General features: G+C 38.5%; 1 protein-coding gene across 1 annotated transcript in view; it reads right to left on the bottom strand.

Annotated features, from left to right (window-relative positions):
* The window catches only part of TANC2 (tetratricopeptide repeat, ankyrin repeat and coiled-coil containing 2), a 474,294-nt gene that overhangs the window by 113,431 nt on the left and 335,174 nt on the right, over positions 1 to 25,689 (bottom strand). The window contains exons 10-11 of the mRNA XM_030923595.1: positions 4,443 to 4,724; positions 95 to 228 (exon numbers count right to left, since the gene is read on the bottom strand). Of these exons, the coding sequence (XP_030779455.1) occupies positions 95 to 228; positions 4,443 to 4,724 (416 nt within the window). The remainder of the gene's footprint in view (positions 1 to 94; positions 229 to 4,442; positions 4,725 to 25,689) is intronic.

Raw genomic sequence — 25,689 nt, 5'->3', positions numbered from 1 at the left:
TATTTTTGTTCACTTTGCCAAAGGTCTCCCTATCTTTGCTTCCTTGATATTAAAATTGAACTATCATATCTCCAACATGGGAATCATATTGTACCTGTGAGGCTAGTCTTCGCATAGCCTCCTCCTGCCGTCTGCGCATTTCTGGAGTTCCTGGGCAGCTTCCACTGGTGATAGATGAGTGGGCTGAAGGTGGCTGTGTGAGTGGCAGCTCTCTGTTGGCATCCACATCTGGATTAAAAAGATTTAATGTTGGCATCAGATAATCATAAAAACTTTAAAGAAAAATGGCTAAATTCTATTTGCTCTATTATCCAACAATTTTGCTTCTAAGTATATTACCTAAGAGAAATAACAACACATGTCCACCCAAAAACTTGTACACAAATGTTCATAGAAGAATGATTCATAATAGCTAAAAGTGGAAACAACCTAAATGCCCACCAACTGATGAATAGATGAAACACAAAATATCCATTCAATAGACTATTACTCAACAATAAAAAGAAATGAGATACCAACACATGCTAGAACGGGGATAACCCTTGAAAATGTCATGCTAAATCAAAGAGGTCAGTAAAAAAAAAAAGGACCATATACTGTATGATTCTACTTATATGAAATGCCCAGAATAGAAACATCTGTAGAGACAGAAAGTAAATGAGTGGTTACCTAGCGCTGGAAATAGAGGATTAAGAGGAGAATGAGGATTGACTGCTAACAGGCATGAGTTTCTTTTAAGGGGATGAAAATGGCCTAAAGTTAGATTATGGTGATTGCTGTACAACCCTGTGAATTATACTAAAAATACTGAGTTGAACACTTTAAATGGTGAATTACCTGGTATGTGAGTTACAGCTCCATAAAACTGTTTCAAGATTTTTTAAAAAATTCAATGTTCTTGTTATTTAGAAAATTTATTACTAGTAGAAATTAGACTACATTATGAATAAGATCATACTTTAAAAATGGATACCAAAGTAAATATTAGAAGTTGTTATTTGATGGCCGATAGTGATTGAAAAGAAGGAAGAATAGGAAAAAGTAGTCCTCATTTAACTCCCTACCAGTAGGAGTGAATTTAGACTTCTTTCATTTAACTGGTGCAGTAAATTTCTTGGTCACTGGATACAGTTCTGGATAACTGCCGGGGGATGGCCATGGAGGATGGCAGTGAAAAAAGCCTCAAGAAATGTGTAACATTTTGGATTGAGGTGAAGTTCAGTGATTGCATGTCACTGTATTAGTTCTGCTGTTCACTTCCTCCCCCTACTCTATTCCCCTTTATTTGGTATTTGATTCTGTGGGTAATTACTGTCCAAATGCCCTCTGTCTTTCTAGCTATTTCCTTTTGGAAAATGCCCTTCTTTTTGTCTAAATGCTTTACTCTCTGTTTGGTATTTAGACAGTAGTAGAAGTAAAAGTTAATAGGTAGCCAGTAGTCAATGTGCATAGCACAATGGCAAAAGAGACTTCTGAAATGAGCAGAGTAGGAACGGTAGGATTTATTTACTTAACAGCTGTTTGGGGGCTTGGCAGCTGTTGGCAAATGTGAAATCCAAATAATAACTACATTGAGACTTTTAGTGATAGAAACATACAGTCCTGTATTAGAGCTTCCCCAACTACTATGCTGAGAATCCCTGTAGTTAACGTAATAATCTTGAATTATACAACAGGTCTGTTTTCACAAAATATTTTTGTTCTTTGTGTGTGTGTGTGCTGGGGGTACGGACAATGGTGGTGGTGGTGGTGGAGACTGATGGGGGTGGCAGGTTTGGGAGAGTAGGTGGGAAGCAGGATGACAGGCTAGTGCCTGCCTTGACAGCTTTTCTATACCTTTCCAGGGAAATGACAAGGAGCGGGGTGGGCTGGGGGCTGAGTTTCTGTGGGGGAAGGACAGCCAAGCAAGGCAATACTGCAGGCTAAACTTCTCCTATGTTCCACAGCAGTAGTGCTCAGCTTTTATTTCTACTATTCTTTGAACATCAAACAGAAAGAAGTCAGGGGCAGAAGAAAGAGTGACAGATGATGCAGAGAAAGAAGTTGTGAACTCCAATGATTTCCCATGGTTTTTTTTTTTTTTTTTTTATCACTACAACTATTAATTGGTATAATCACTCAAGGATTAAGAAAGCCAGTGAGGTTCCAAATGACCCATCCAAGCTTAATATAAGTTAAATTCTGTAAAAATTAAGCCAACCCTCCATATACAGACATCATTCTTATTCTTATTAGAGAAAAAATTTCTGCTGCTGCCAGCAACATATTCAACACCAGTTCATATGGGTAACAGATTTGTGCCAAAAAATAGCTTGCATCATATCAGTCACTTATTCTTGACCCTTCTATTGGTTAAGATGGCATTGGTGGAATATAGTTTGGCCATCAATAAACTGTAACAAAAAATATTTTGTATAAGGTAATATTGGTTCTGAGTATTTCTGATATATACAACCGCATATTTAGCTCTCTTAACTCCTTTCAAATTCTGAAATCTACAGGCCAAATCTACAGTCTCAACAATGGATGTTTATCTCATGAATGGGGAGTGTCTTGGTGTTTCTGGAGATTCTCCTGAAGACAATGGATGTTAGAGAATAACTTAGTGAACTACCTTTAAAGAATCTCTGCTTTGGGGAACACATGGGCTGTTTTCTATAAACTCTTGCTTCCTCAGGCTCATAGAGAGATCCCCAGGTACCTCTGCTTTCTGTGAAAGCAACTCTTCTTGTCCTTGGGATTTATTTTCTGTCATGCATGATTCTACCACTCTGTTATCTGCAACTCTGATATACAGAGGAGTCACAGAGACTTTGAGCTTTCTGGTTTCCTTTCTGACACACTCAAATAGCAAGCCGCTTGGACTACTCAGATAAACAGCAGTTTGGAGTGATAAATACTTAAGCACTCAAAGGAAAATGCTGGAATAGTGTGGAAAGTTACTTTTAACCATGAAGATGTGTTCTCAGAATCAAAATTTTAGCAGAGACAATTCTGAAAGATCAATTAGTCACACTTCTTCATTTTACAAATAAGAAAACTGAGCTCTAAAGAATTCAAGTAAAATTCTCAAGTTCACAAAGTCTAGTCAATTTGACTGTTGGGGCACAAACCCTGGGCTCCTGACTCCCACAGCACTACGGCAATCTATCTCAGAAGAGCTGCATTTAGAAACTAAGCATTAGATTCCTCTGAAGAAAAGAATTCTTCCGTATCGACTCTTACCATACCCTGGTAAAGAGGTATTTTGATTCAGTTTTCTTCCAAGACACCAGTTCTTCCACGTTAGACATCCATAAATTTACCAGACGCCATCTGCCTCCTTAATGATACAAGGCTGCTAACTAGCTTCAATAGGAAGTCAATAAGTTTGGAGGGTCTTCAGTGAGTTCCCGTTAAGTTTCTAGCACTGTGCTAGACCCTGTAACTACTATCGTCTCACACAAACCATTTCTAGTGGTTGCTGTCTGAAAGTCTGTGGTGGGCTAGATTATTGATTTGGACTAGCAGAGCAATAGTTTCTTTTTTTGTTCTCTTCTAACAGAATCCAGGTAAACTGGTTCTATACATGTAGTATGTATAAGAAGAACACTGACACATTTCTATTTATTTTCTTTACTTAAGTGAGTTTCACCAATAAGGAGAGGCAGCAGACCAAAATGGATAGGAGAATGGCCTCTGAAACCAGACTGCTTAGTTCTACCATTTATTGGCTGTAAAACCTAGAAGAACTTATTTAACCTCTCTGGGCCTCAGATGACATACCTGTGAAATCAAGACAACCTCACTGAGCTGGTAACAGGATTCAATGAAACTAATATTTGTAAAAAACTTAAGAGTGTTTGGCACATAGTAAGTACCATATGAGTGTTTTAAAAATAAATCAGTAAGATCCTGGTGGTGATTACTGGGCTGACCCCTGCTTGTGATGAAAGAAGCCTGAATACATATGAGAGCTCAGCACCTTTTCACAAGGAAGCGGGAGAACCCCTTCAAGGACACAATGAAGCTCAAGTCCAAGCAGTGCAACACTGACGCCAACCGCAAAGAAATGAGGGATGCAAACAGACTGTGCTGGCAAATAACAAGAGGAACTGGGCACAGACTGAGCAAAATCCGACAGGATGAATGCAAATCGCTCTACGGGCAATTGCTGCAGTCATTATCTAAAGGACAGCCCAACCATACAGCTGGCACGGAAGAGTCATCAATTTATTCCACTAGAAAGGTTTTTCCTTCAGTCACGCTTAGGTGTCTATTGGGTATGTGGGTTAGATGTAAACAGAGTATTACAATCTTTCTCTCAACTCTGAATGAACAGTCCTCATGTGGAAGTCAGGTTTTGCAGATGAGAAAATAAAAGGATATACGACCTAACATAAATATGTCAGAAAAACTTCAGCGCCAATGAAGCAGGGAGTTCTTTAAAAAGGAATACGTACGTTTGGGGGAGGCATGTGGGCTGTCTGAGGCGATCTGTCTCATCCTTGTACCATGGCAGCTGAGGGCCACCAGTCTGGAGATGATGGCAGTTTTGCCGAATCCAATGTTTCCCACAATCACCACTCCTTGGTTCACACTGGCATTTGAACTTTGAAGTTGAGCATCTATTTCGTGGAAAACCCAATCTCGGCCAACAAACACTGACTCTGTAGTGATGCTGGGCACTTCAAAGAGCAGAGGCTTCAAGGAGATATCTGGAGGCCTATAAGGTGCAAAGCGAACTGAAAGGAACAAGGGAAAACAAAACTTAGGTCAAACTGTCAACACTGAGAGAAACAGAGAAAAAATACAGTGTGGTTTAGGAGACTTGAGTTATCACATGATGGCATCCTAGGCTTATTCAGAAATAATACAACTGTGAATGTTGATTCTATACAGATAAGCAACACAGGTGAGCTAGAGCTAATTGATACTCTAGATTGCAGAACACAAACATTGATAAAACAGTAATGATTTGATCAGTCAGAAAGTCGGGATGATATTCAAAATTATTACAGGGAAGGGATGGTCCAAGTACCAGCAATCAGTACGGATGCAAGCCTAGTGAAGAAGGGTCCCAAAGGCCTCCTATGCCACGGGATAACCTTTTAATTGTCGGATTGTGGAGAGGTGCAGGAGTGAAGTTCCTGTTGGAAAGGCCAGGCTGTGGCGGGGCATCTAGACAGCTTACCACAGCAGCTCTTTACTAACCAGTAAGAACATATTTCATTATTTCACACCAATATGGCTGTACCAGTATATATCAGCTGAAAATCAGTCCTGAAGAAAGCAGTATAGAGAGGTTTGTTTGTTTCTTTAAAAACACCAATGAGAATAATAACTCCTTTAAGTTCATGATGATGGTATGTTTTAAAATCTAGCAGGTATTAATATTAGGGGAAGCAAAGCCACTAAAAGCTCTGATGGTTTAAAAGATCATAAACATTCTAAGCAGTCGAGCAGAAAGCAGGCCTTCACTCAGTGTCTCTGAGCCTATACTGCTTAATATTGATGCCAATTAAAAAATAATTTTTGGCTTACACGTATATCTTGGGGATAGATCCACACTGTTTTTCTTAAGATTTTTTTCTGTGCTTATATAATTATGGGGTGTGCTAAAGACCAAGAATAAGCTATACTGTCAACAGTTTTCTAAAAATGCAAAATTGATGTGACATGCTTTAAAAGATCTATTAATTATATTGATGGTAAAAGGAAGTCCGGTCTGATGGTCCATATCTGGGTTAAATGGCCTCCTAAACTGTTCCCAGAGCAGCTCTAAGATGTATCACTTTATCTGTCTGAAACCAAGTATTTCATTTTTGTTTCTATAACCTTAGCACAGTGCCTTGATATATACTAGGTGCTCAAAAACTGTTTTTTTTTTTTTTTTTTGAGACACTCCAGAGTCTCACTCTGTCGCCCGGGCTGGAGTGCAGTGGCAGGATCTCAGCTCACTGCAAGCTCCGCCTCCCAGGTTCACGCCATTCTCCTGCCTCAGTCTCCCGAGTAGCTGGGACTACAGGCGCCCGCCCCCTCGCCTGGCTAGTTTTTTGTATTTTTTAGTAGAGACGGGGTTTCACAGTGTTAGCCAGGATGGTCTCGATCTCCTGACCTCGTGATCCGCCCGTCTCGGCCTCCCAAAGTGCTGGGATTACAGGCTTGAGCCACCGCGCCCGGCCTCAAAAACTGTTTAAGGAAAGAATTAATTAAAAATAAGGTATTACACTCTAACTCCATTTTTCAAATATTTTGGAGCACAAGAAAGGCCTGGAGTGGGAAAGGGATGGAAAGAGGAAAAAGAGAAATTACAAAGGGGAAAATGAGATAATTTATACTTTGTACGTTACTCTAGAACATACTTGAACCACTTACACACCACAAGGTGGGATATAGAGATGGTGGCTTACTTGAGAAAACACAGACACACACACACATACATGTGTGCACTCTCATTTAAAACTGCCTGAAAGCCACTAGAACAATCGAGCATTTAAAAAAGGATAAACATTCCAAAAGTAGTGCAAATAATTTAAAATATAAAGCCAAATTCTGACAACAGAAACAAAATGCCCAAAGTTTTCATTAACTAAAGTGGGGTTGTTGGGGGGTCAGGGGAAGCTGTGGAGATAAAGCTACATGGTCACTTATAATTCCCTGATTCACATTTCTGCAACAAAATTTACTCTTGTATTTATTAATAACTTCAACTTTTATTTTAGATTCAAGGGGGCACACGTATAGATTTGTTATCTGGGTATAGTGTGTGATGCTGAGGTTTGGGGTATGAATTATTCTGTCCCTCAGGTACTAAGCATAGTACCTAACAGTTTTTTGACCCTTGCTCCCTCCACTTCTTCCCCCGTCTAGCAGTCCCCAGTGTCTACTGTTACCATCTTTACGTCAATGAGCCATGGGTACTCATTGTTTAGCTCCCACTTACAAGTGAGGATATGTATAATTTTTTTTTGTTGCTTTCTGTGTTAATTCACTTCGGATAATGGTCTATAGCTGCATCCATGATGCTGCAAAGGACATGACTCTATTCTTTTTTATGGCTGCATAGTATTCCACGGTGTATATGCACCACATTTTCTTTATCCTATCCACCACTGATGGGCACCAAGGGAGACTCCATGTCTTTGTTACTGTGACTAGTGCTTTGATGAACATATGCATGCATGTCTTTTTGGTAGAACGAAAAAACTCCTCTTTCAAAATCCATACCTATAATTATAGAATTTGATGAAAAATTAACTTTAGTTTGCCAAAAATCCTTTTAAAATCAGTGTCTTATAGCTAATAGAGTCTATTTTACTTTTCTTAAACATTATCTTACTGAGATAAAATTCACAAACCATAAAATTCACTCTTTTAAAATATACAATTCAGTGGTTTTTAGTATATTCACTAAGTTCTGTAACCATCACTACTATCTATCCCCAAACACTTTCATCACCCCCAAAGAAATCCTATATCCATTAGCTGTCACTCCCAATCCTCATTCCTCCCAGTCCCTGGCAACCAGTAATCTACTTTGCCTGTAAAGGTTTGCCTATTTTGGACATTTCATATAAATAGCATCATAGGGTATGTGGCCTTTTATTTCTGACTTCTTTTACTTGGCTTAATATTATTCATTACTTTATTGCTGAATAATATTCCATTGTAAGGATATACCATATTTTGTTTATCAGTTAATAAACATTTGGGCTGCTTCCACTTTTTGGCTGATTAATGCTGCTATGAACATTCATGTACAACTTTTATGTGAACATATGTTTTCAGTCCTCTTGGCTACATATCTAGGAGTGAAATGTCTGGTTCATATGGAAACTCTCAGGTTCACCTTTTTGAGAAACTGCCCAACTGTTTTCTCTATTTGGCTTTTACTATATTCTTATTCAATATATTTTCACTATAGAAAACTTAGGAATAGTAGATAAAATAATAACTGTGTTTCCATTAGCTAGAGAGAAATGCTATTAGTATGTATTCTGAATTTTGCCTGTACCATATATATTTATTTTAAAAACAAAAATGGGATTATACTATATATACTGTTTCATCATTTACTTTTATCACTTAGCAATATAGTGTGAACATTTCTCTACATAACACATAAATCTATATTATCATTTTCAATATGCGTAGGCTCTTCTATTATATCACTAAGTCATACATTATCTAACCAGTATCTTACTGTTGTATGTTTAGATTATTTTGGTTTTCCACTGTTATAATCACAGCTAACAATTAAATAGCTTTTACTATATGCCAGAAACTATTTCTAAGCATGCTAACTTGCACAACCATCTGATGTGTTATTACTACTTTGATTTTATAGACAAAACAGAGGCAAAAAGACATTAAGTTATTTGCCTAAGGTCTTTTACCAATCTGAATCTTATTTACTATGCTCTAGTTCCTCTCACAAAAAGCAGTACTACAAGCAGTGGTACAATACATATCATTATATATTCACCTTGGCACACCTGCCTTATTTTTCTTGAAACAAAATGCTAGAAGTGAAAATTTCTGGGTCAATGGGTTGTGTTTTTGATACACCTTACCAAATTGATCTCCAGAAAGATTATACTGGTTACATGAAAATGACCACATCCCTCTCAGTTTCATCATCATGGGGTAGTATTATTATTCTTAGTCTTTGTTAATCTAGTTAAGAATGGCATCTCATTGTGTTTAATATATGTTTTGAGTATGAAAAGTAATTTTTTGTGAGTGTGTGAAAGGTGATTTTTTAAAAACATGTGTATTGGCTATCTGCATTCTTTTGTGAATTGCCTGTTCATGGCTTTTACTCACATTTCTATTGGAATGCCTGTGTTTGCCTTACTGAATTTGTGAGAACATTTTTTTTTTTTTTTTTTTTTTTTGAGACAGAGTCTTGCTCTGCCACCCAGGCTGGAGTGCAGTGGCCGGATCTCAGCTCACTGCAAGCTCCGACTCCCGGGTTTACGCCATTCTCCTGCCTCAGCCTCCCGAGTAGCTGGGACTACAGGCGCCCGCCTCGTCGCCCGGCTAGTTTTTTATATTTTTAAGTAGAGACAGGGTTTCACCATATTAGCCAGGATGGTCTCGATCTCCTGACCTCGTGATCCGCTCGTCTCGGCCTCCCAAAGTGCTGGGATTACACCGCGCCCGGCCCTGTGAGAACATGTTTAACCCTGAAGACATTAATCTTTTGCCTTTCATATTTATTTTTTGCAAATAATTTATTCAGTTCTTTGCCTTTAAAATTTTTCTTTCTTCCTTTTATTTTAGAAATAATCTTTTTCTTTTTTAGAGACGGAATCTTGCTTTATTGCCCTGGTTGGAGTGCTGTGGCACAATCTCAGCTCACTGCAACCTCTGCCTCCCAGCAATTCTCCTGCCTCAGCCTCCTGAGTAGCTGGGACTACAGGCGTGTGCAACCACACCAGGCTAATTTTTGTATTTTTAGTAGAGATGGGGTTTCACCATGTTGGCCTGGCTGGTCTCGAACTCCTGAAGTGATCCGCCCACCTCGGCTTCCCAAAGTGCTGGGATTACAGGGGTGAGCCACCAAACCTGGCCTCTTCCTTTTATTTTAATTTGTAAAAGTTGAAAAAGTTTATGTCATCAAACTTGTCAGTCTTTTTCTTTACGGGTTCTGCCTTCAGTGTTGTTCTTTGAAAGTTCCCTCTTAATCAAAGAGTATAAAAAAATTAACATTTTTTTTTTCTAGTGCTTTTTTGAGTCTGGTATAGAGTAGGGATCTGACTTTATTTTTTTTCCCAAATGGTTAACAAATTTTATCAGTGATAATTCAAATTATCACCAATTGTAAAGCTTACTTGATCTTATTTATATTGGGTTTGTTTTTAAGTTATCTAGTTTGTTCCACTTATCTATAAGCCTGCTACTTTTGCATAAGTGTCACACTGATTTAGTTGTTATTATGTTTAGTTAATTGTGAGTCTCCCATCATTATTCTTATTTTTTCAATAGATTTTGAAAAATAGTTTCAAAAATAATTTCCAGAATTAGTTTGAAATTTACCACAAGAAATATTTTCCATTTTATTCACTCAGTTCTGACGGTTAATCAGAAAATGCTCCATTTAAGTTTCATTAAATAGATTTCTTGAAATAACCATAAAACATCTTCTTAAACCAAAGACAGATAATTATTTCATTTTAGCAGATATACATTACATATTTGAAAATAATGATTTAGTTTTAATGTCATATTTTAAAAACCCAGATGATTCACACAATTTAGAAAGCAAACACTTAAAAATGTTTATCTTTGAGATAACCAAATAAATACAAATTAAAGCAAACTATATATCATTAGAAAAAAATAGGTTTTTTTTGGTATATAATCATTTCAAAACCATCTTTTGAAAAAATATTCATTTCTGTAGTTACTGTTAGCACTGTAAATGTGTCCAACTTTTAGAGAACTGACATTTTGTAAATGCCAATTTGACCTTAAAATCCTGTTCTGGAAACTTATTCTAAGGAAATGATTCATAAGAAAAGTGCAAACACACAGACACACACACACATACACACACAGTTTTTTGCAGCGTGTATGGTGTTAGTTAGTAAAGGTGATTTAGTAAACTATGGTATACCTACAGAAAATTACGTAGACGTTAAAATAGAAAGCAATATTTTGCAGAATCATGGAAATGTGGAAGTATTTATGAAATAACATTTAGTAAAACAGTAGAATAAAAAATGGAATATATATTATGATTACAATTTACAGTATATACAGATGGAAGGTAACAATACTCCAAAACAAAAATAGTGAAGGTATGATATGATTAGTTGTATCTTTAATTATAATTAAAAAAATTTTTTTTCAATAGGAATATTAGCTATATTTTTAAAAAGCTGCAAAATGAATTGGTTATTTTACCCAAAGACAAAATAAGCAAATATTTTATCACAATTGCAAATTACTCTGTCATGCATGGGTGAATATAACTACTGCCAAATCCAACAACTAATTAAACTACATCAATTGAAACAAGCAAGCATATATATCCTGGCTATCTCTCTCCCACTTTTATTGTGTATACATTTTTAGAAAATGAAAACAAAGTATATGTAGTTAAAAATTTTTACTGTAGCTATTATAGAATGATTTTAAAAATCAAAAAATATATAAATATATAAAATTAGTTATTTTTGCCAGGACAGTCTGAATGTCAGGCTGAGTACTTGGTTTATACTTCCTTTGAGTGATAGGCAGTGATGACTCATTGAAGTGGACCTAATACTAGGGTAGACTCACTGGAGAGGGAAGACAGACTGGAGAAGACTACTCACTGTAATAGTCCCAGAAAATGTGATGAAGGCCTGAAACAGGGAGATACCAATGAAATCGAAAAGAGTGAAGAAATGTGTAGGACCTGTCAAAAAACTACAGGGATAGGGAGGGGAAGAAGCCAAAGATTTTTCCACAGTTTCAAGTCTGAGGGATTATAGAGTTGAAGAGTACCCAAATTAAAATATATGAAGAAATTTACTATGGGATAGAAATAGCTTTCCTGCTTTCTTTCTGTTATGTAAAGGCCTTCCCCCACTAAATATGAATTAGAGATGTAATTTCCTCAACATCTGGGAGGAAAGGATTAAAACTCTGGATATAGGCTGGGCAAGGAGGCTCACGCCTGTAATCCCAGCGCTTTGGGAGGCCGAGGTGGGTGGATCACGAAGTCAGGAGATAGAGACCAACCTGGCTAACACAGTGAAACCCTGTCTCTACTAAAAATACAAAAAATTAGCTGGGCATGGCGGTGGGTGCCTGTAGTCCCAGCTACTTGGAAGGCTAAGACAGGAGAATGGCATGAACCCGGGAGGCAGAGCTTGCACTGAGTTGAGATTGCGCCACTGCACTCCAGCCTGGGCAACAGAGTGAGACTCTGTCTCAAAAACACACACACACACACAAAAACCACACACACAAAACACAAAAAACTAAAAACAAAACAAAACAAAACAAAAAAACGACTCTGGATATATTAGAGTATGCTCAAATTTAAATTTCAACCGCATTAAACAAAATTGTTCACTGAATTAATCTCTATAGAAAATCAAAGAACCACACCAATATTCTTCTGTGATTATGTGACAGTTCTATATTCATACAAGCCCTGAAACTCTGAGTTTGAATTCTACAGAATATAAAAATGTAGCAGAAATCCTCTTTATTTTGTTTAAGGCCTTTATTTTATGTGGGCCACTGAAATGAGGAATATGTGTAGGATGAAGGTCTGAATATTTTAGACAAGTTAGCCGATAATTATTTTTAGATTACATTGGGGGAAAGAAACTTACATGAATTGATACAAGCACTTGCTAACATACAAAAGGGCAGTAGGGTGAGACGGGTAAGGAGCTCATAAAATAAGAACTAATAAAGTAACGGTAGTTTTCTAGAAAAGAAAGGGTCCTTCTCATCAACTACTCCTATTGCTACCCTGGACTGAGGCTGGAATGACCAGTGCTGGCACTGGGCCTGTCTGATGATAAAAGGACCATATCACTCCCCTACATAAAACCCTCCAGGGTTTCTTTATTGCATTTAGAATAAAATCAAAACTCCCTCCCAAAGTGCTCAAGGCTCTAGATGATTTGGACCCTGCCTACCCACCCCTGCAGGCATCTCACATCACTTCCCCCTCAGTCTATGCCCCAGCTCTTCTGGCTTTCCAGTTTCTTGTTTCAGCATAAATGCTACTATGTTAGAGGGGCTTCCCCTGATAAGCTTTTAAAGTTGGTTTCCCTACTGCTTATCTTTTTTTTTTTTTTTTTTTTTTAAGAGACATGGCCCTGTTCTGTTGCACAGGCTGGAGAGGCAATCACAGCTCACTGCAGCCTCAAATTCCAGGGCTCAAGCAATCCTCCTGCTTTAGTCTCCCAAGTAGCTGGGACTACAGGCATGTGCCACCATACGCGACTATTTTTAAAAAACTGTTTGAAGAAATGGGGTCCTGCTATGCTGCTTAGGCTGGTTTTGAACTCCTGGCCTCAAGTGATCTTACCTTGGCCTCCCAAAGTGCTGGGATTACATGCGTGAGCCACCATACCCAGCCCCCATAATTTTCTTTTAGCCAGAGGGCTTATTTGTTTTTCTTGGAGAATGCATCAAAAATACTAATTATTTTATGTTCTTATCACATATCACAATCTAACAATATTTATTCTTTTGTTTTCTTGCTTATTCCTGTCTTCTTAACTAGAATGCAATTTCTATGAAGGTAGGAACCATCATTGTATCAGTACACAGTCTGTGGTACACAGTAAAGGCACAGTAAATATCTGTTGAATGAATGAATATTGAAGAAGGGAATCAAGAGAGTTTTATTAAAATAATTTTTATATATTAGTAGAGGAGATGAGTGAAGTATTTTGTCATTATGGGTGTCATTATATCACACACCTCCTGAGTATAATTAAAATGAAAGTTCTTGCTATTTAAGAATTAAACTTAACCAAGCAATCCCAGTCTGTCTTCAAGTCTTACAAACTTTTCCCTTAGAAAGATCTCTTATAACAGTCACCTCTGTTCATTTCCAACTGCTTCCACCTAGCTCAGGCTTTTGCTACATTTACTCTCCTTCCTTCCAACCTGGCTTCCCTTACTTCCTGCCTCAGTCACTCCGTTTTGGGTATTCCAACTCTTTATTACAATGACTGCATCACGTCATTCCCTTCTAGCGCTTCCGAAGGTGCAGTTTTCTACTGTATCAAATCTAAGCTAAGCTCCTCCCCAGGTTCTGACAGCTCTCTGTAACATGGCTCAATTCTGTCGTGTCCATGCCTCACAGCCCACCACCATGTGCTATCTGAGGCAGACAAGGCCATCTTCACAGAGTACCCTGACAAACTGCTCCATTCCAGTTCCTGTGCCTTAGTGCAGGTTGTCCCTTTTACCTGAAATGCCCAACTTCTTCTCTTCATATCATGTCCAGATATTACGGTCAAGGTTAATTTTCATCTTCTTCATAACAGCTTCCTTAATCAATCTAGTCCTCATTTATTTTCCTCTTCCCAAACTAAGTTTACTCCATATAATTTAGTGCTTAATTATATGCTGATTTACACTACTTATTAACATTTTAAATCTTGTTTTTCCAACCAGACTGCAAGCTCTTAGAGAAAAGATAATGTCTAGCACAGTTTTAAATACAGACTATACGTGAAAGACAGAAGAAAAAAGGGAAATCATAGCAGGCGGGGCCAAGATGGCTGACTAGAAGCAGAAGCAATCAGAGGCTCCCATTGAAAAGAACCATAACATAACACTGTGTGAATCCTGCACTGGCAACTGAGGTATCCAGGTTCTGTCATCAGAACTGACTAGGTGGCTGGTATGACCCACAGAGAGGAAGGAAGAGCAGTGTGGTACAGCGGCCCACCTGAGAGCCACACGGGGCAGGGGAGTCACCCCCAGACAAGGTAGGCAGTGAGTGAGTACGCTACCCAGCCTGGGAAAACATGTTTTTTCCATGGAACTGGGCAACTCATGGATCGGAAGATCCTACTCGTGAGCCCACACCACCAAGACCTAGCGTCCCAACCATGGAGCCGCAGAGATTCTCAACAGCCACTCAGCTAGAATGTGCTTAAGCCTGCCAAGCTCCTGGGGGAGGGGAGGCAGTGACCCAGTGACTAGCACCACAGCTGCAGCTGCCTGCTGTCTAAGCCATTTGAACTCCTTGGGGAAGGGGCAACAGCGAACAATAGGACTTGATAGCTGCCTAACACACTAAGCTTCCTGGGCAGGGGAAGGGCAGCAGCCATCTCTATAACTCCAGGCTGCGTTTTTCCCCTGCTGGAGCAAGGGAGGCTGGATGGCTTGGTTCCAAGAGGTGTCCTCCATAGCTGAACACACGGGCTGTTGTGGACTGCAGACAGAGTGCCTCTTCAGGCCTGACCCATTCCCCCTCATTGGGCGGGGCCTCCCTGCAGGAACTCCAACAGGTCCAGTCTCCATGGACCAGCAGACTTAGTCTTTGCTCCTGCATAGTTCTGAGGAATCCAGGCAGCCCAGACAAGGCCCCCTACACAGGAAAGCACAGCCTGTCCACCAAGGGACAGTCAAAGTGCTTTGTTAATAAACAGGTCCTGCTCCCCGTGTCACCCAACTGGGTGAGAATCTCTAACAGGGGTTGTCAGACACCCTATACAGAAGTATTCCTACTGGCATCAGGTCGGTGCCCCTCGAGGTCAGAGATCCCAGAGGAAGGAGCAGGCACGCATCTTTGCTGCTCTTCAGCCTCCTCAAGTGACATCTCCAGGCACAGGAGCGAACCAAATGAATAGGGCCTGAAGTGAACCCCAAGCAAACTGCGGCAGCCCTAAAAAAGAGGGACCTGACCATTGGAAGAAAAACAAACAAACAGAAAGCAACAACAGCATCAACAACAAAATACCCACAAAAACCCCATCCGAGGGTCAGCAGCCTCAAAGATCAATACTAAACAGACTCATAAAGATGAGAAAGAATCAATGATAAATGCTGAAAACTCAAAAGGCCAGAGTGCCTCTTCTCCAAATGATCGCAACGCCTCTCCTGCAAGGGCGCAGAACTGGATGAAGGATGAGATGGACGAATTGATAGAAGTGGGCTTCAGAAGGTGGGTAATAAAGTACCCGCTGAGCTAAAGTAGCATGTTCTAACCCAATGCAAAGAAGCTAAGAACATTGATAAAGGTTATAGGAGCTGCTAACTAGAACAACTGGGTTAGAGAGGAACATAAATGACCTCATGGAGCTGAAAAACACAGCACGAGAACTTTGTGAAGCATACACAAGTATCAATAGCTGAATCGACCAAGCAGAAAGATATCAAGACCATCTTGTCAAAATAAGGCATGCAGACAAGATTAGAGAAAAAAGAATGAAAAGGAATGAACAAAACCTCTGAGAAATATGGGACTATGTAAAAAGACCGAACCTATGATTGACTGGGGAACCAGAAAGAGAGGAGGAGAATGGAACCAAGTTGGAAAACACACTTCAGGATATTATCCAGGAGAACCTCCCCAACCTAGCAAGACAGGCCAACATTCAGATTCAAGAAACAAAGAAAACCCCAGTAAGATACTCTACGAGAAGATCAACCCCAAGACACATAATCATCAGATTCTCCAAGGTTGAAATGAAGGAAGAAATGTTAAGGGCAGCCAGAGAGAAAGGCCAGGTCATCTACAAAGGGAAGCCCATCAGACTAACAGCAGACCTCTCAGCAGAAACCTTATAAGCCAGAAGACAGTGGGGGCCAATATTCAACATTCTTAAAGAATTTTCAACCCAGGATTTCATATCCAGCCAAACTAAGCTTCATAAACAAAGGAGAAATAAAATCCTTTCCAGATAAGCAAATAAGGCCTGCCTTGCAAGAGCTCCTGAAGGAAGCACTAAATATGGAAAGGAAAAACCGGTACCAGCTACTTCAAAAACACACCAAAATATAAAGCCAAATGACACTATGAAGAAACTGCATCAACTAGTGTGTGAAATAACCAGATAGCATCATGACAGGATCAAATTCACACATAACAATATTAACCTTAAATGTAAATGGACTAAATGCCCCAATTAATAGACACAGACAGCCGGGCACAGTGGCTCATGCCTATAATCCCAGCACTTTAGGAGGCTGAGGCAGGTGGATCACCTGAGTCAGGAGTTTGAGACCAGCCTGGCCAACATGGCGAAACCGTCTCTACTAAAAACACAAAAATTAGCCGGGCATGGTGGCGCATGCCTGTAATCCCAGCTACTAGGGCGGCTGAGGCAGGAGGATCCCTTGAACCTGGGAGGTGGAGGCTGCAGTGAGTCGAGATCATGCGACTGCACTCTGGCTTGGGCAACAGAGTGAGGCTTCATCTCAAAACAAAGAAAACCTGACACAGACTGGCAAATTGGATAAAGAGTCAAGACCCATCAGTGTGCTGTATTCAGGAGTCCCATCTCACATGCAAAGACACACATAGGCTCAAAATAAAGGGATGGAGGAAAATTTACCAAGCAAATGGAAAGCAAAAAAAAGAAGGGGTTGCAATCCTAGTCTTTGACAAAACAGACTTTAAACCAACAAAGATCAAAAAAGACAAAGGGGGCATTATGTAATGGTAAAGGGATCAATTCAACAATAAGAACTATCCTAAATATATTGCACCCAATACAGGAGCATCCAGATTCATCAAACAAGTTCTTAGAGACCTACAAAGAGACTTAGATTCCCACACAGTAATAGTGGGAGACTTTAACACCCCACTGTCAATATTAGACAGACCAATGAGACAGAATATTAACAAGGATATTCAGGACTTGAACTCAGCTCTGGATCAAGTGGACGTGATAGACATCTACAGAACTCTCCCCTCCAAATCAACAGAATATACATTTTTCTTAGTGCCACATGGCACTTATTCTAAAATCAACCACATAATTGGAAGCAAAACCCTCCTCAGCAAATGCAAAATAACTGAAATAACAAAAAACAGTTTCTCAGACCACAGTGCAATCAAATTAGAACTCAGGATTAAGAAACTCACTCAAAACCAAACAACTGCATGAAAACTGAACAACTTGCTCCTGAATGACTCCTGGGTAAATAATGAAACTAAGGCAGAAATCAAGAAGTTCTCTGAAACCAAGGAGAACAAAGACACAACTTACCAGAATCTCTAGGACACAGCTAAAGCAGTGTCAAGAGGGAAATTTATAGCACTAAATGCCCACATCAGAAAGCCAGAAAGATCTCACATTGACACCCTAACATCACAGTTAAAGGAACTAGAGAAGCAAGAGCAAACAAATCCAAAAGCTTGCAGAAGACAAGAAATAACAAAGATCAGAGCAGAACTGAAGAGTAAAGAGACATGAAAAACCCTTCAAACAATTAATTAATCCACGAGCTGGTTTTTGAAAAAATTAACAAAATAGATAGACCGCTAGCAAGACTAATAAAGAAGAAAAGAGAGAAGACTCAAATAGACACGATAAAAAAAGATGAAAGGGATATCACCACTGACCCCACAGAAATACAAACTACCACCAGAGAATAGTATAAACACCTCTATGCAAATAAACTACAAAATCTAGAAGAAATGGATAAATTCCTGGACACATATACCCTTCCAAGGCTGAACCATGAAGAAGTTGAGTCCCTGAATAGACCAGTAACAAGTTCTGAAATTGAGGTAGTAATTAAGAGTCTACCAACTGAAAAAAGTCCAGGACCAGATGGATTCACAGCCGAATTCTACCAGAGGTACAAAGAGGAGCTGGTAACTCTGCCAAACAATTGAAAAGGAGGAACTCCTCCTTTACTCATTTTATGAGGCGAGCATCATCCTTATACCAAAACCTGGCAGAGACACAACAAAAAAGAAAATGTTAGGCCAATATCCCTGATGAATACTGATGCAAAAATCCTCAATAAAATACTGGCAAACCAAATCCAGCAGCACATCAAAAAGCTTATTCACCACAATCAAGTCGGCTTCACCCCTGGGATGCAAGACTGGTTCAACATATGCAAATCAACAAACATAATCTATCGCATAAACAGAACCAATGACAAAAACCACATGATAAGCTCAACAGATACAGAAAAGGCCTTTGATAAAATTCAACATCCCTTCATGCTAAAATCTCTTAATAAAGTATTGATGGAATATATCTCAAAATAATAAGAGCTATTTATGACAAACCCACAGCCAATATCATACTAAATGGGCAAAAGCTGGAAGCATTCCCTTTGAAAACCGGCACAAGACAAGGATGCCCTCTCTCACCACTCCTATTCAACATACTATTGCAAGTTTTGGCCAGGGCAATCAGGCAAGAGAAGGAGATAAAGCATATTCACATAGGAAGAGAGGAAACCAAATTGTCTGTTTGCAGATGACATGATTCTGTATTTAGAAAATCCCATCATCTCAGCCCAACAACTCCTTAAGCTGATAAGCAACTTCAGCAAGTCTCAGGATACAAAATCAATGTGCAAAAACCACAAGCATTCCTAGACACCAATATTAGACAAGCAGAGAGCCAAATTATGGATGAACTCCCATTCACAATCACTACAAAGAGAATAAAATACCTAGGAACACAGCTAACAAGGGACGTGAAGGACCTCTTCAAGGAGAACTACAAACCACTGCTCAAGGAAATAAGAAAGGATACAAATAAATGGAAAAGCATTCCATGCTCATGGATAGGAAGAATCAATATTATGAAAATGGCCATTCTGCTCAAAGTAACTTATAGATTCAATGTTATTTCCATCAAACTACCATTGAGATTCTTCACAGAATTAGAAAAAACTACTTTAAAATTCATATGGAACAAAAAAAGAGCCTGTATAGCCAAGACAATCCTAAGCAAAAAGAACAAAGCTGGAAGCATCATGCTACCTGACTTCAAACTATACTACAAGGCTATAGTAACCAAAATAGCATGGTGCTGGTACCAAAACATACATACAGACCAATAGAACAGAATAGAGACCTCAGAAATAACACCACACATCTACAACCATCTGATCTTTGATAAACCTGACAAAAACAAACAATGGGGAAAGGACTCCCTATTTAATAAATGGTGCTGGGAAAACTGGCTAGCCATATGCAGAAAACTGAAACTGGACCCCTTCCTTACACCTTAGACAAAAATTAACACAAAATGGATTAAAGACCTAAATGTAAAACCCCAAACCATAAAAACCCTAGAAGAAAATTTAGATAATACCATTCAGGACATAGGCATGGGCAAAGACTTCATTATAAAAACGCAAAAAACAATTGCCACAAAAGCCAAAATTGACAAGTGGGATCTAATTAAACTAAAGAGCTTCTGCACAGCCAAAGAAACCATCACCAGAGTGAACAGGCAATCTACAGAATGGGAGAAAGTTTTTGCAACCTACCCATCTAACAAAGGTCTAATATCCAGAATCTACAAGGAACTTAAACAAATTTACAAGAAAAAAAACAATCCCATCAAAAAGTGGGCAAAGAATATGAACAGACACTTCACAAAAGAAGACATTTATGGAGCCAACAAGCATACCAAAAAAAAAAAAAAAAAAAACCTTAACGTCACTGACCATTAGAGAAATGCAAATCAAAACCACAATGAGATATCATCTCACACCAGCCAGAATGGCAATTATTAAAAAGTCAAGAAACAATAGATGCTGGTGAGGCTGTGGAGAAATAGGAATGCTTTTACACTGTTGGTGGGAATGTAAATTAGTTCAAAAATTGTGGAAGTCAGTGTGGTGATTCCTCAAAGGATCTAGAATCAGAAATACCATTTAACCCAGCAATCCCATTACTATACCTAAAGTAACATAAATCATTTTACTGTAAAGACACATGCATGCGTATGTTTACTGCAGCACTATTTATGATAGCAAAGACATGGAATCAACCCGAATGCCCATCAATGAGAGACTGGATAAATAAAATGTGGTATATATACACCATGGAATACTATGCAGCCATAAAAAGGAATGAGATCATGTCCTTTGCAGGGACTAGATGAAGCTGGAAGACTTCATCCTCAGTAAACTAACACAGGAACAGAAAACCAAACACCACATGTTCTCACTCATAAGTGGGAGTTGAACAATGAGAATACAAGGACACAGGGAGGGAAACAACACACACCAGGACCAGTTGGGGGATGTGGGGACAAGAGGAGGAGGAGCATTAGGACAAATAACTAATGCATGTGGGGCTTAAAACCTAGATGATGGGTTGATAGGTGCAGCAAACCACCATGGCACATGTATACCAACGTAACAAACCTACAAGTTCTGCATTTGTATCTTGGAACTTAAAGTAAAATAAAATAAATAAAAAGGGAAATCTCACGATTGTAGATTTTTATATATATTCTTCACATAATTTTTAAAAATCAAGGTGAAATGTAAAATTAACCACTTTAAAGTGTACAATTCAATGGCATCTAGTACATTCACAATATTGCACAACTGCCACTTCCGTCTAGTTCCAAACATTTTTGTTGCTCCAAAAGAAAACCCTATATTACTGAAGAGTTACTCTCCATTGCTCCCTTCCCACGTCTCCAGAAAACAGCAATTTGCTTTCTGTGTCTGTGGATTTACTTATTTGGATATCTCACACACGAGATGTGACATTTTGTGTCTGTCTTCTCTCACTTAGCATAATTCAAGGTTCATTCATGTTGTAGCTTGTATCAGTACTTCATTCCTTTTGATGGCTGAGTAACATACATTGTATGTATATACCATGATGCTGATCCATTCATCCACTGATGCATATTTGGATTGTTTCTACCTTTGGCTACTGTGAATAGTGGTGCTCTGTATATTCCTGTGTATGTATTTGAGCTCCTGTTTTCAATTCTTTGGCGCAGATACTTAAAAATGAAATTACTGGATCATATAGCAATTCTATGTTTAACTATTTGACAGTGGCTGTACTATTTTACATTCCCACCAGCAATGTACAAATTATTTTTCCAAATCCTCATTAACACTTGTTAGTTTTTTTATTTTTGTTTTTATTACAGCCATCTTAGTGGGTGTAAAACAGTATCTCACTGTGATTTTAATTTGCATTCCCTAATGACTAATGATGCTGAACATCTTTTCATAAGCTAGAGGTCTGTGTATCTTCTTTGAAAAATGTCTACTCAAGTCATTTATTCGTTTTTAAATTGGGTTGTCTTTTTGTTGTTCATTTGTAGGAGTTTTTTATATATTCTGGATACTAGATCCTTATCAGACACATGATTTGCAAATATTATCTCCCATTTTGTGGGCTGTCTTCTCATTTTCTTCATAGTGTCCTTTGATGCACAAAGTTAATTTTAATGACGTTCAAAATATTTTTTTGGTTACTGTTGTTCCTCTTGGTTTTGGTGTAATAGCTAAGAATCTTTTGCCCAATCTAAGGTCATGAGTATTTTTCCTATACTCTTTTTCTAAGAGTCTTATAGTTGTAGTTCTTATCTATCTGTAGGTTAGGCTGTTGATTTCATTTTGAGTTGATTTTTCTGTATGGTGTGAGGTAGGGCCCAACTTCATTCTTTTGCAGGTAGATATCCAGTTGTCCCAGCACCATTTGCTGAACAGATTATTCTTTCCTAGACTTAGCACCCTTGTTGAAAAGCAATTGGCTATAGATGTATAGGGTTTATTTCTGGACTTTCAATTGTATTACATTGGTCTTTATGTGTATTCCTATGCCAGTATTGCAGTGTTTTGATTAATATAGCTTTAGGATGTTTTGAAATTGGGACGTTTGACACTTTCAACTTTGTTCTTCTTTTTCAATATCATTTTAGCTATTCAGGGCCCCTTGCAAGTCCATGTGAATTTGAGAATTTTCTTTTCCATTCCTGCCCAACAGGCTATTGGAATTTTGTTAAGGATTGTGTTGTATGTGTAGACTGCTTTGGGTAGTACCTATATTAAACCTTAATATAGTATATAGAAGAAACATAACTGCTTTTTGTGAGCTGATATTGTACCCTGCAACTTTGCTGAATACATGTTATTAGCTCAAGTTTGTTTGTTTGCTTTTTACAGATTTTTTTTCTGACCCGTTCACTTTCTCTTCTGAGACTCTCAAGTGTGCATTTGTAAACTTGATGATGTTCCACGGATCTTGTAGGCTCTGTTCATTTTTTCTATATTCTTTTTTCTTTCTCTTCTTTAGACTGAATAATTCCAACTGTTTATCTTCAAATTCACTGTTTCTTCTGCCTACTCAACTATGTTGAACTTCTCTGGTGAATTTTAAATTTTATCTATATACTTTCCAACTCCAGAATTTCTATTTGTTTCCTTTTTATAATTTCTGTCTCTGTTGATATACTCTATTTGCTCATATATTGTTCTCCTGGTATCCTTTCATCCATGGTTTCCTTTAGCTCTTTGAGCCTATTTAATATAGTTGATTTAAAGTCTTTCTTTGATAAGTCCAATGTCTCAGCTTCCTCAGCAATGGTTTCTGTCAATTTACTTTTGAATAGGCCATACTTTCCTATTTCTTTGTATGCCTTGTCATTTTTTATCAAAAACTGTGCCTTCTGAATATTATAATGTGGTAACTCTGGATATCAGATTCTACCTCCTTCACAGGGTTTTCTGTTGTTGCTTATTTTGGCCCTACTGTTGTCCCTTTAGTGACTTTTCCAAACAATTTTTGTGATGACTCTACTCCTTATTGTGTGTGGTCACTGAAGTCTCTCTTCTGTTATCTCAGTGGTCAGCAGTGATCTGACAGATTTCATTAAATGCTGAAATTGAGTAACCTCTTTCTTCACTAAGCACTCCTCTTGTAGCTTTAAGTTTTGATTAGACTCCAGAATTCTGAAAAAGATGATTTTGTCATTTTTTGCCAGCTTAATGGTTGCTTCAGTGCAAGGATTGATTCTTAGAGCTTCATACTCTGCTTTTCTGTGATGTCATTTGATAGCAGGAGGTAGCTAACCACTCAGGGGGTTTATTGGGCATCTGAGAGACCTTGATGGAGGAGCAGACATTCAGAACAGATGCACTGAGCTCTGGTCAAGTAGTCTTAGGGAGGAAAGAGGAAACAGAAAGATCAGCTGGCTCCATGACTTGGGGAGGTAAAAAGGGAGGGGAGATAAACCTCACCCAGGACTGCCTCAGTTGTGGGTTCTCCTGACAAAAGGAACTATGGGCCCCTCATAAAATTCTCATAGCATTTTTATAGATGAGTCTAATTAGGCCTATAGGGATGCAAGGCCACATAGTTAAAGAACTAGACCCCAAATCTAGTTCTCACTCTAAAAGCCAGGCCTTTTCTATTATATTATATTGTATTTGTTCTAAAAGATTTGATTATTAAATCTGAATGTGGCATGAGTTATCCCATTGATGACCAGAATTGATTAGGCTTATATGACTGGCTAAGCCAGTTTCTTTCCCCTTACCTCTCTTTGTACTTCCCTTTAGGAATTTCATGCTTGGCCAGAGATGACCTTTCCAGAGCAGAGAACTATTCAGAGACTTAGCTGCTTTCTAAATAGACTCATCTTTTCAGGTCCAAGATTACTTTACATGTTGTTTCAAAGGAGGCTTTCACGAATATGACTAATGCTAATTTATAACATGGAATAAGTATAGACTCAAAGATTTCAGTTTCTGAGAAACAGTCTATTAAGATAACTTGTTCTCATGTTGACATAATGCCTCATCATATTTTATTCTACTGAGAAAGCTTTGACATTTTAAAAAGTTATTTTAAAAATTTTCTAAAACCGTAATTAATTCACAAAAGCCTCAAGAGAGGAACACATACAAAATTAGCCCAGTACCATATGGCAAAACAACTTTAGACACCAAGAACAGCCCAGAAATGGATGGTTTCTGTACCTCAAAACCTAGGGCTTTTATCAGATCAATATGATAAAAGAAAGCCCTACTTTCTATGTACTCAACTATAAATTTAGAACACATGAACAAGAAAGCACTGTTGGCCTGCATTACGGGGATGAATGTAATGAATATTCTCTGTGGGGTTCACATGCCTAAATAAATGTTGCTTTATTTTGAATATCTGCTGGTTTCCAAGAGATTTGCTAAGGCAGAAACCACTGAAGTAATTCAGTGACAAGTTATCATCACAACTAAAGCTGAGCTAAGGAAAAAAGATGAATTAATCCATACCACTTAGCAACAGAATGTGACTTTCTTATCCACAGAACCCAGAAAATGGTAGAGCCAAGGCAGCAACAGAGCAGGAAGACCACTTCACCCTTCTAGAAGCATTCCAGTAACGTATACTGATATCTGCAATTTACTTTGAAATGTATAAAAAATGATAGGTGCATAAAGAGATAGGTAGATGAACAGATGTGACAAAATAAGAGAAAATGTTTATGATGAAATCAAGATGGTGGGCATATGAGTGTTGTAAAATTCTTTCATTTTGTATATCTGGAAATTTTTCTAATAAAATGTTTTGGGAAAAACATAAAAAGGAAAAGCATTCTAATAGGGCACACAAATAAGATAAACTTGGGAAAGCGGTTTCTTTTTGTTTTTGTTTTTGTTTTTAGAGACAGGGTCTTACTGTCACCTAGGCTGGATGGAGTGCAGTGGTGTGATCACAGCCCACTGCAGTCTCAACCTCCCAGGCTCAAGCAATCTTCCCATTTCAGCCTCCTGTAGCTGGGACTACAGGCACATGCCACCATGCCGGGCTAATTTTTGTATTTATTTGTAGAGACAGGGTTTCACCATGTTACCAGGCTGGTCTCGAACTCCTGAACTGAAGCAACCTGCCAGCCTTGGCCTCCCAAAGTGCTGGGATTATAGCCATGAGCCAACACGCCTGGCCGAGTAGTTTCTTTAAGGATTTAAGAACTCCTCCAGTCTTTAATCACTGTGTCTATCTCTTCAATGTAAATTAGGCTTATGGCAGACAAATGAATTCTTTCTAGGAAAGTTTCTGTGAGATCATCAATAATTATAATTATATATCTAGGCTTACAAGGAAAATTTAGGGGCTGGGTGCAGTGGCTCATGCCTATAATCCCAGCACTCTGGGAAGCTAAGGCAGGAAGACTACTTGAGCCCAGGAGTTCAAGATGAGCCTGGATAACAGGGCAAAACCTAGTCTCTACAAAAATACAAAAATTAGCTGGGTGTGGTGGCATGTGGCTA

Source organism: Rhinopithecus roxellana, chromosome 19 (genome assembly GCF_007565055.1).
Source record: "Rhinopithecus roxellana isolate Shanxi Qingling chromosome 19, ASM756505v1, whole genome shotgun sequence".
In the NCBI taxonomy this organism is placed as follows: domain Eukaryota; kingdom Metazoa; phylum Chordata; class Mammalia; order Primates; family Cercopithecidae; genus Rhinopithecus; species Rhinopithecus roxellana.
This window is presented reverse-complemented; position numbering and strand designations above follow the sequence as displayed.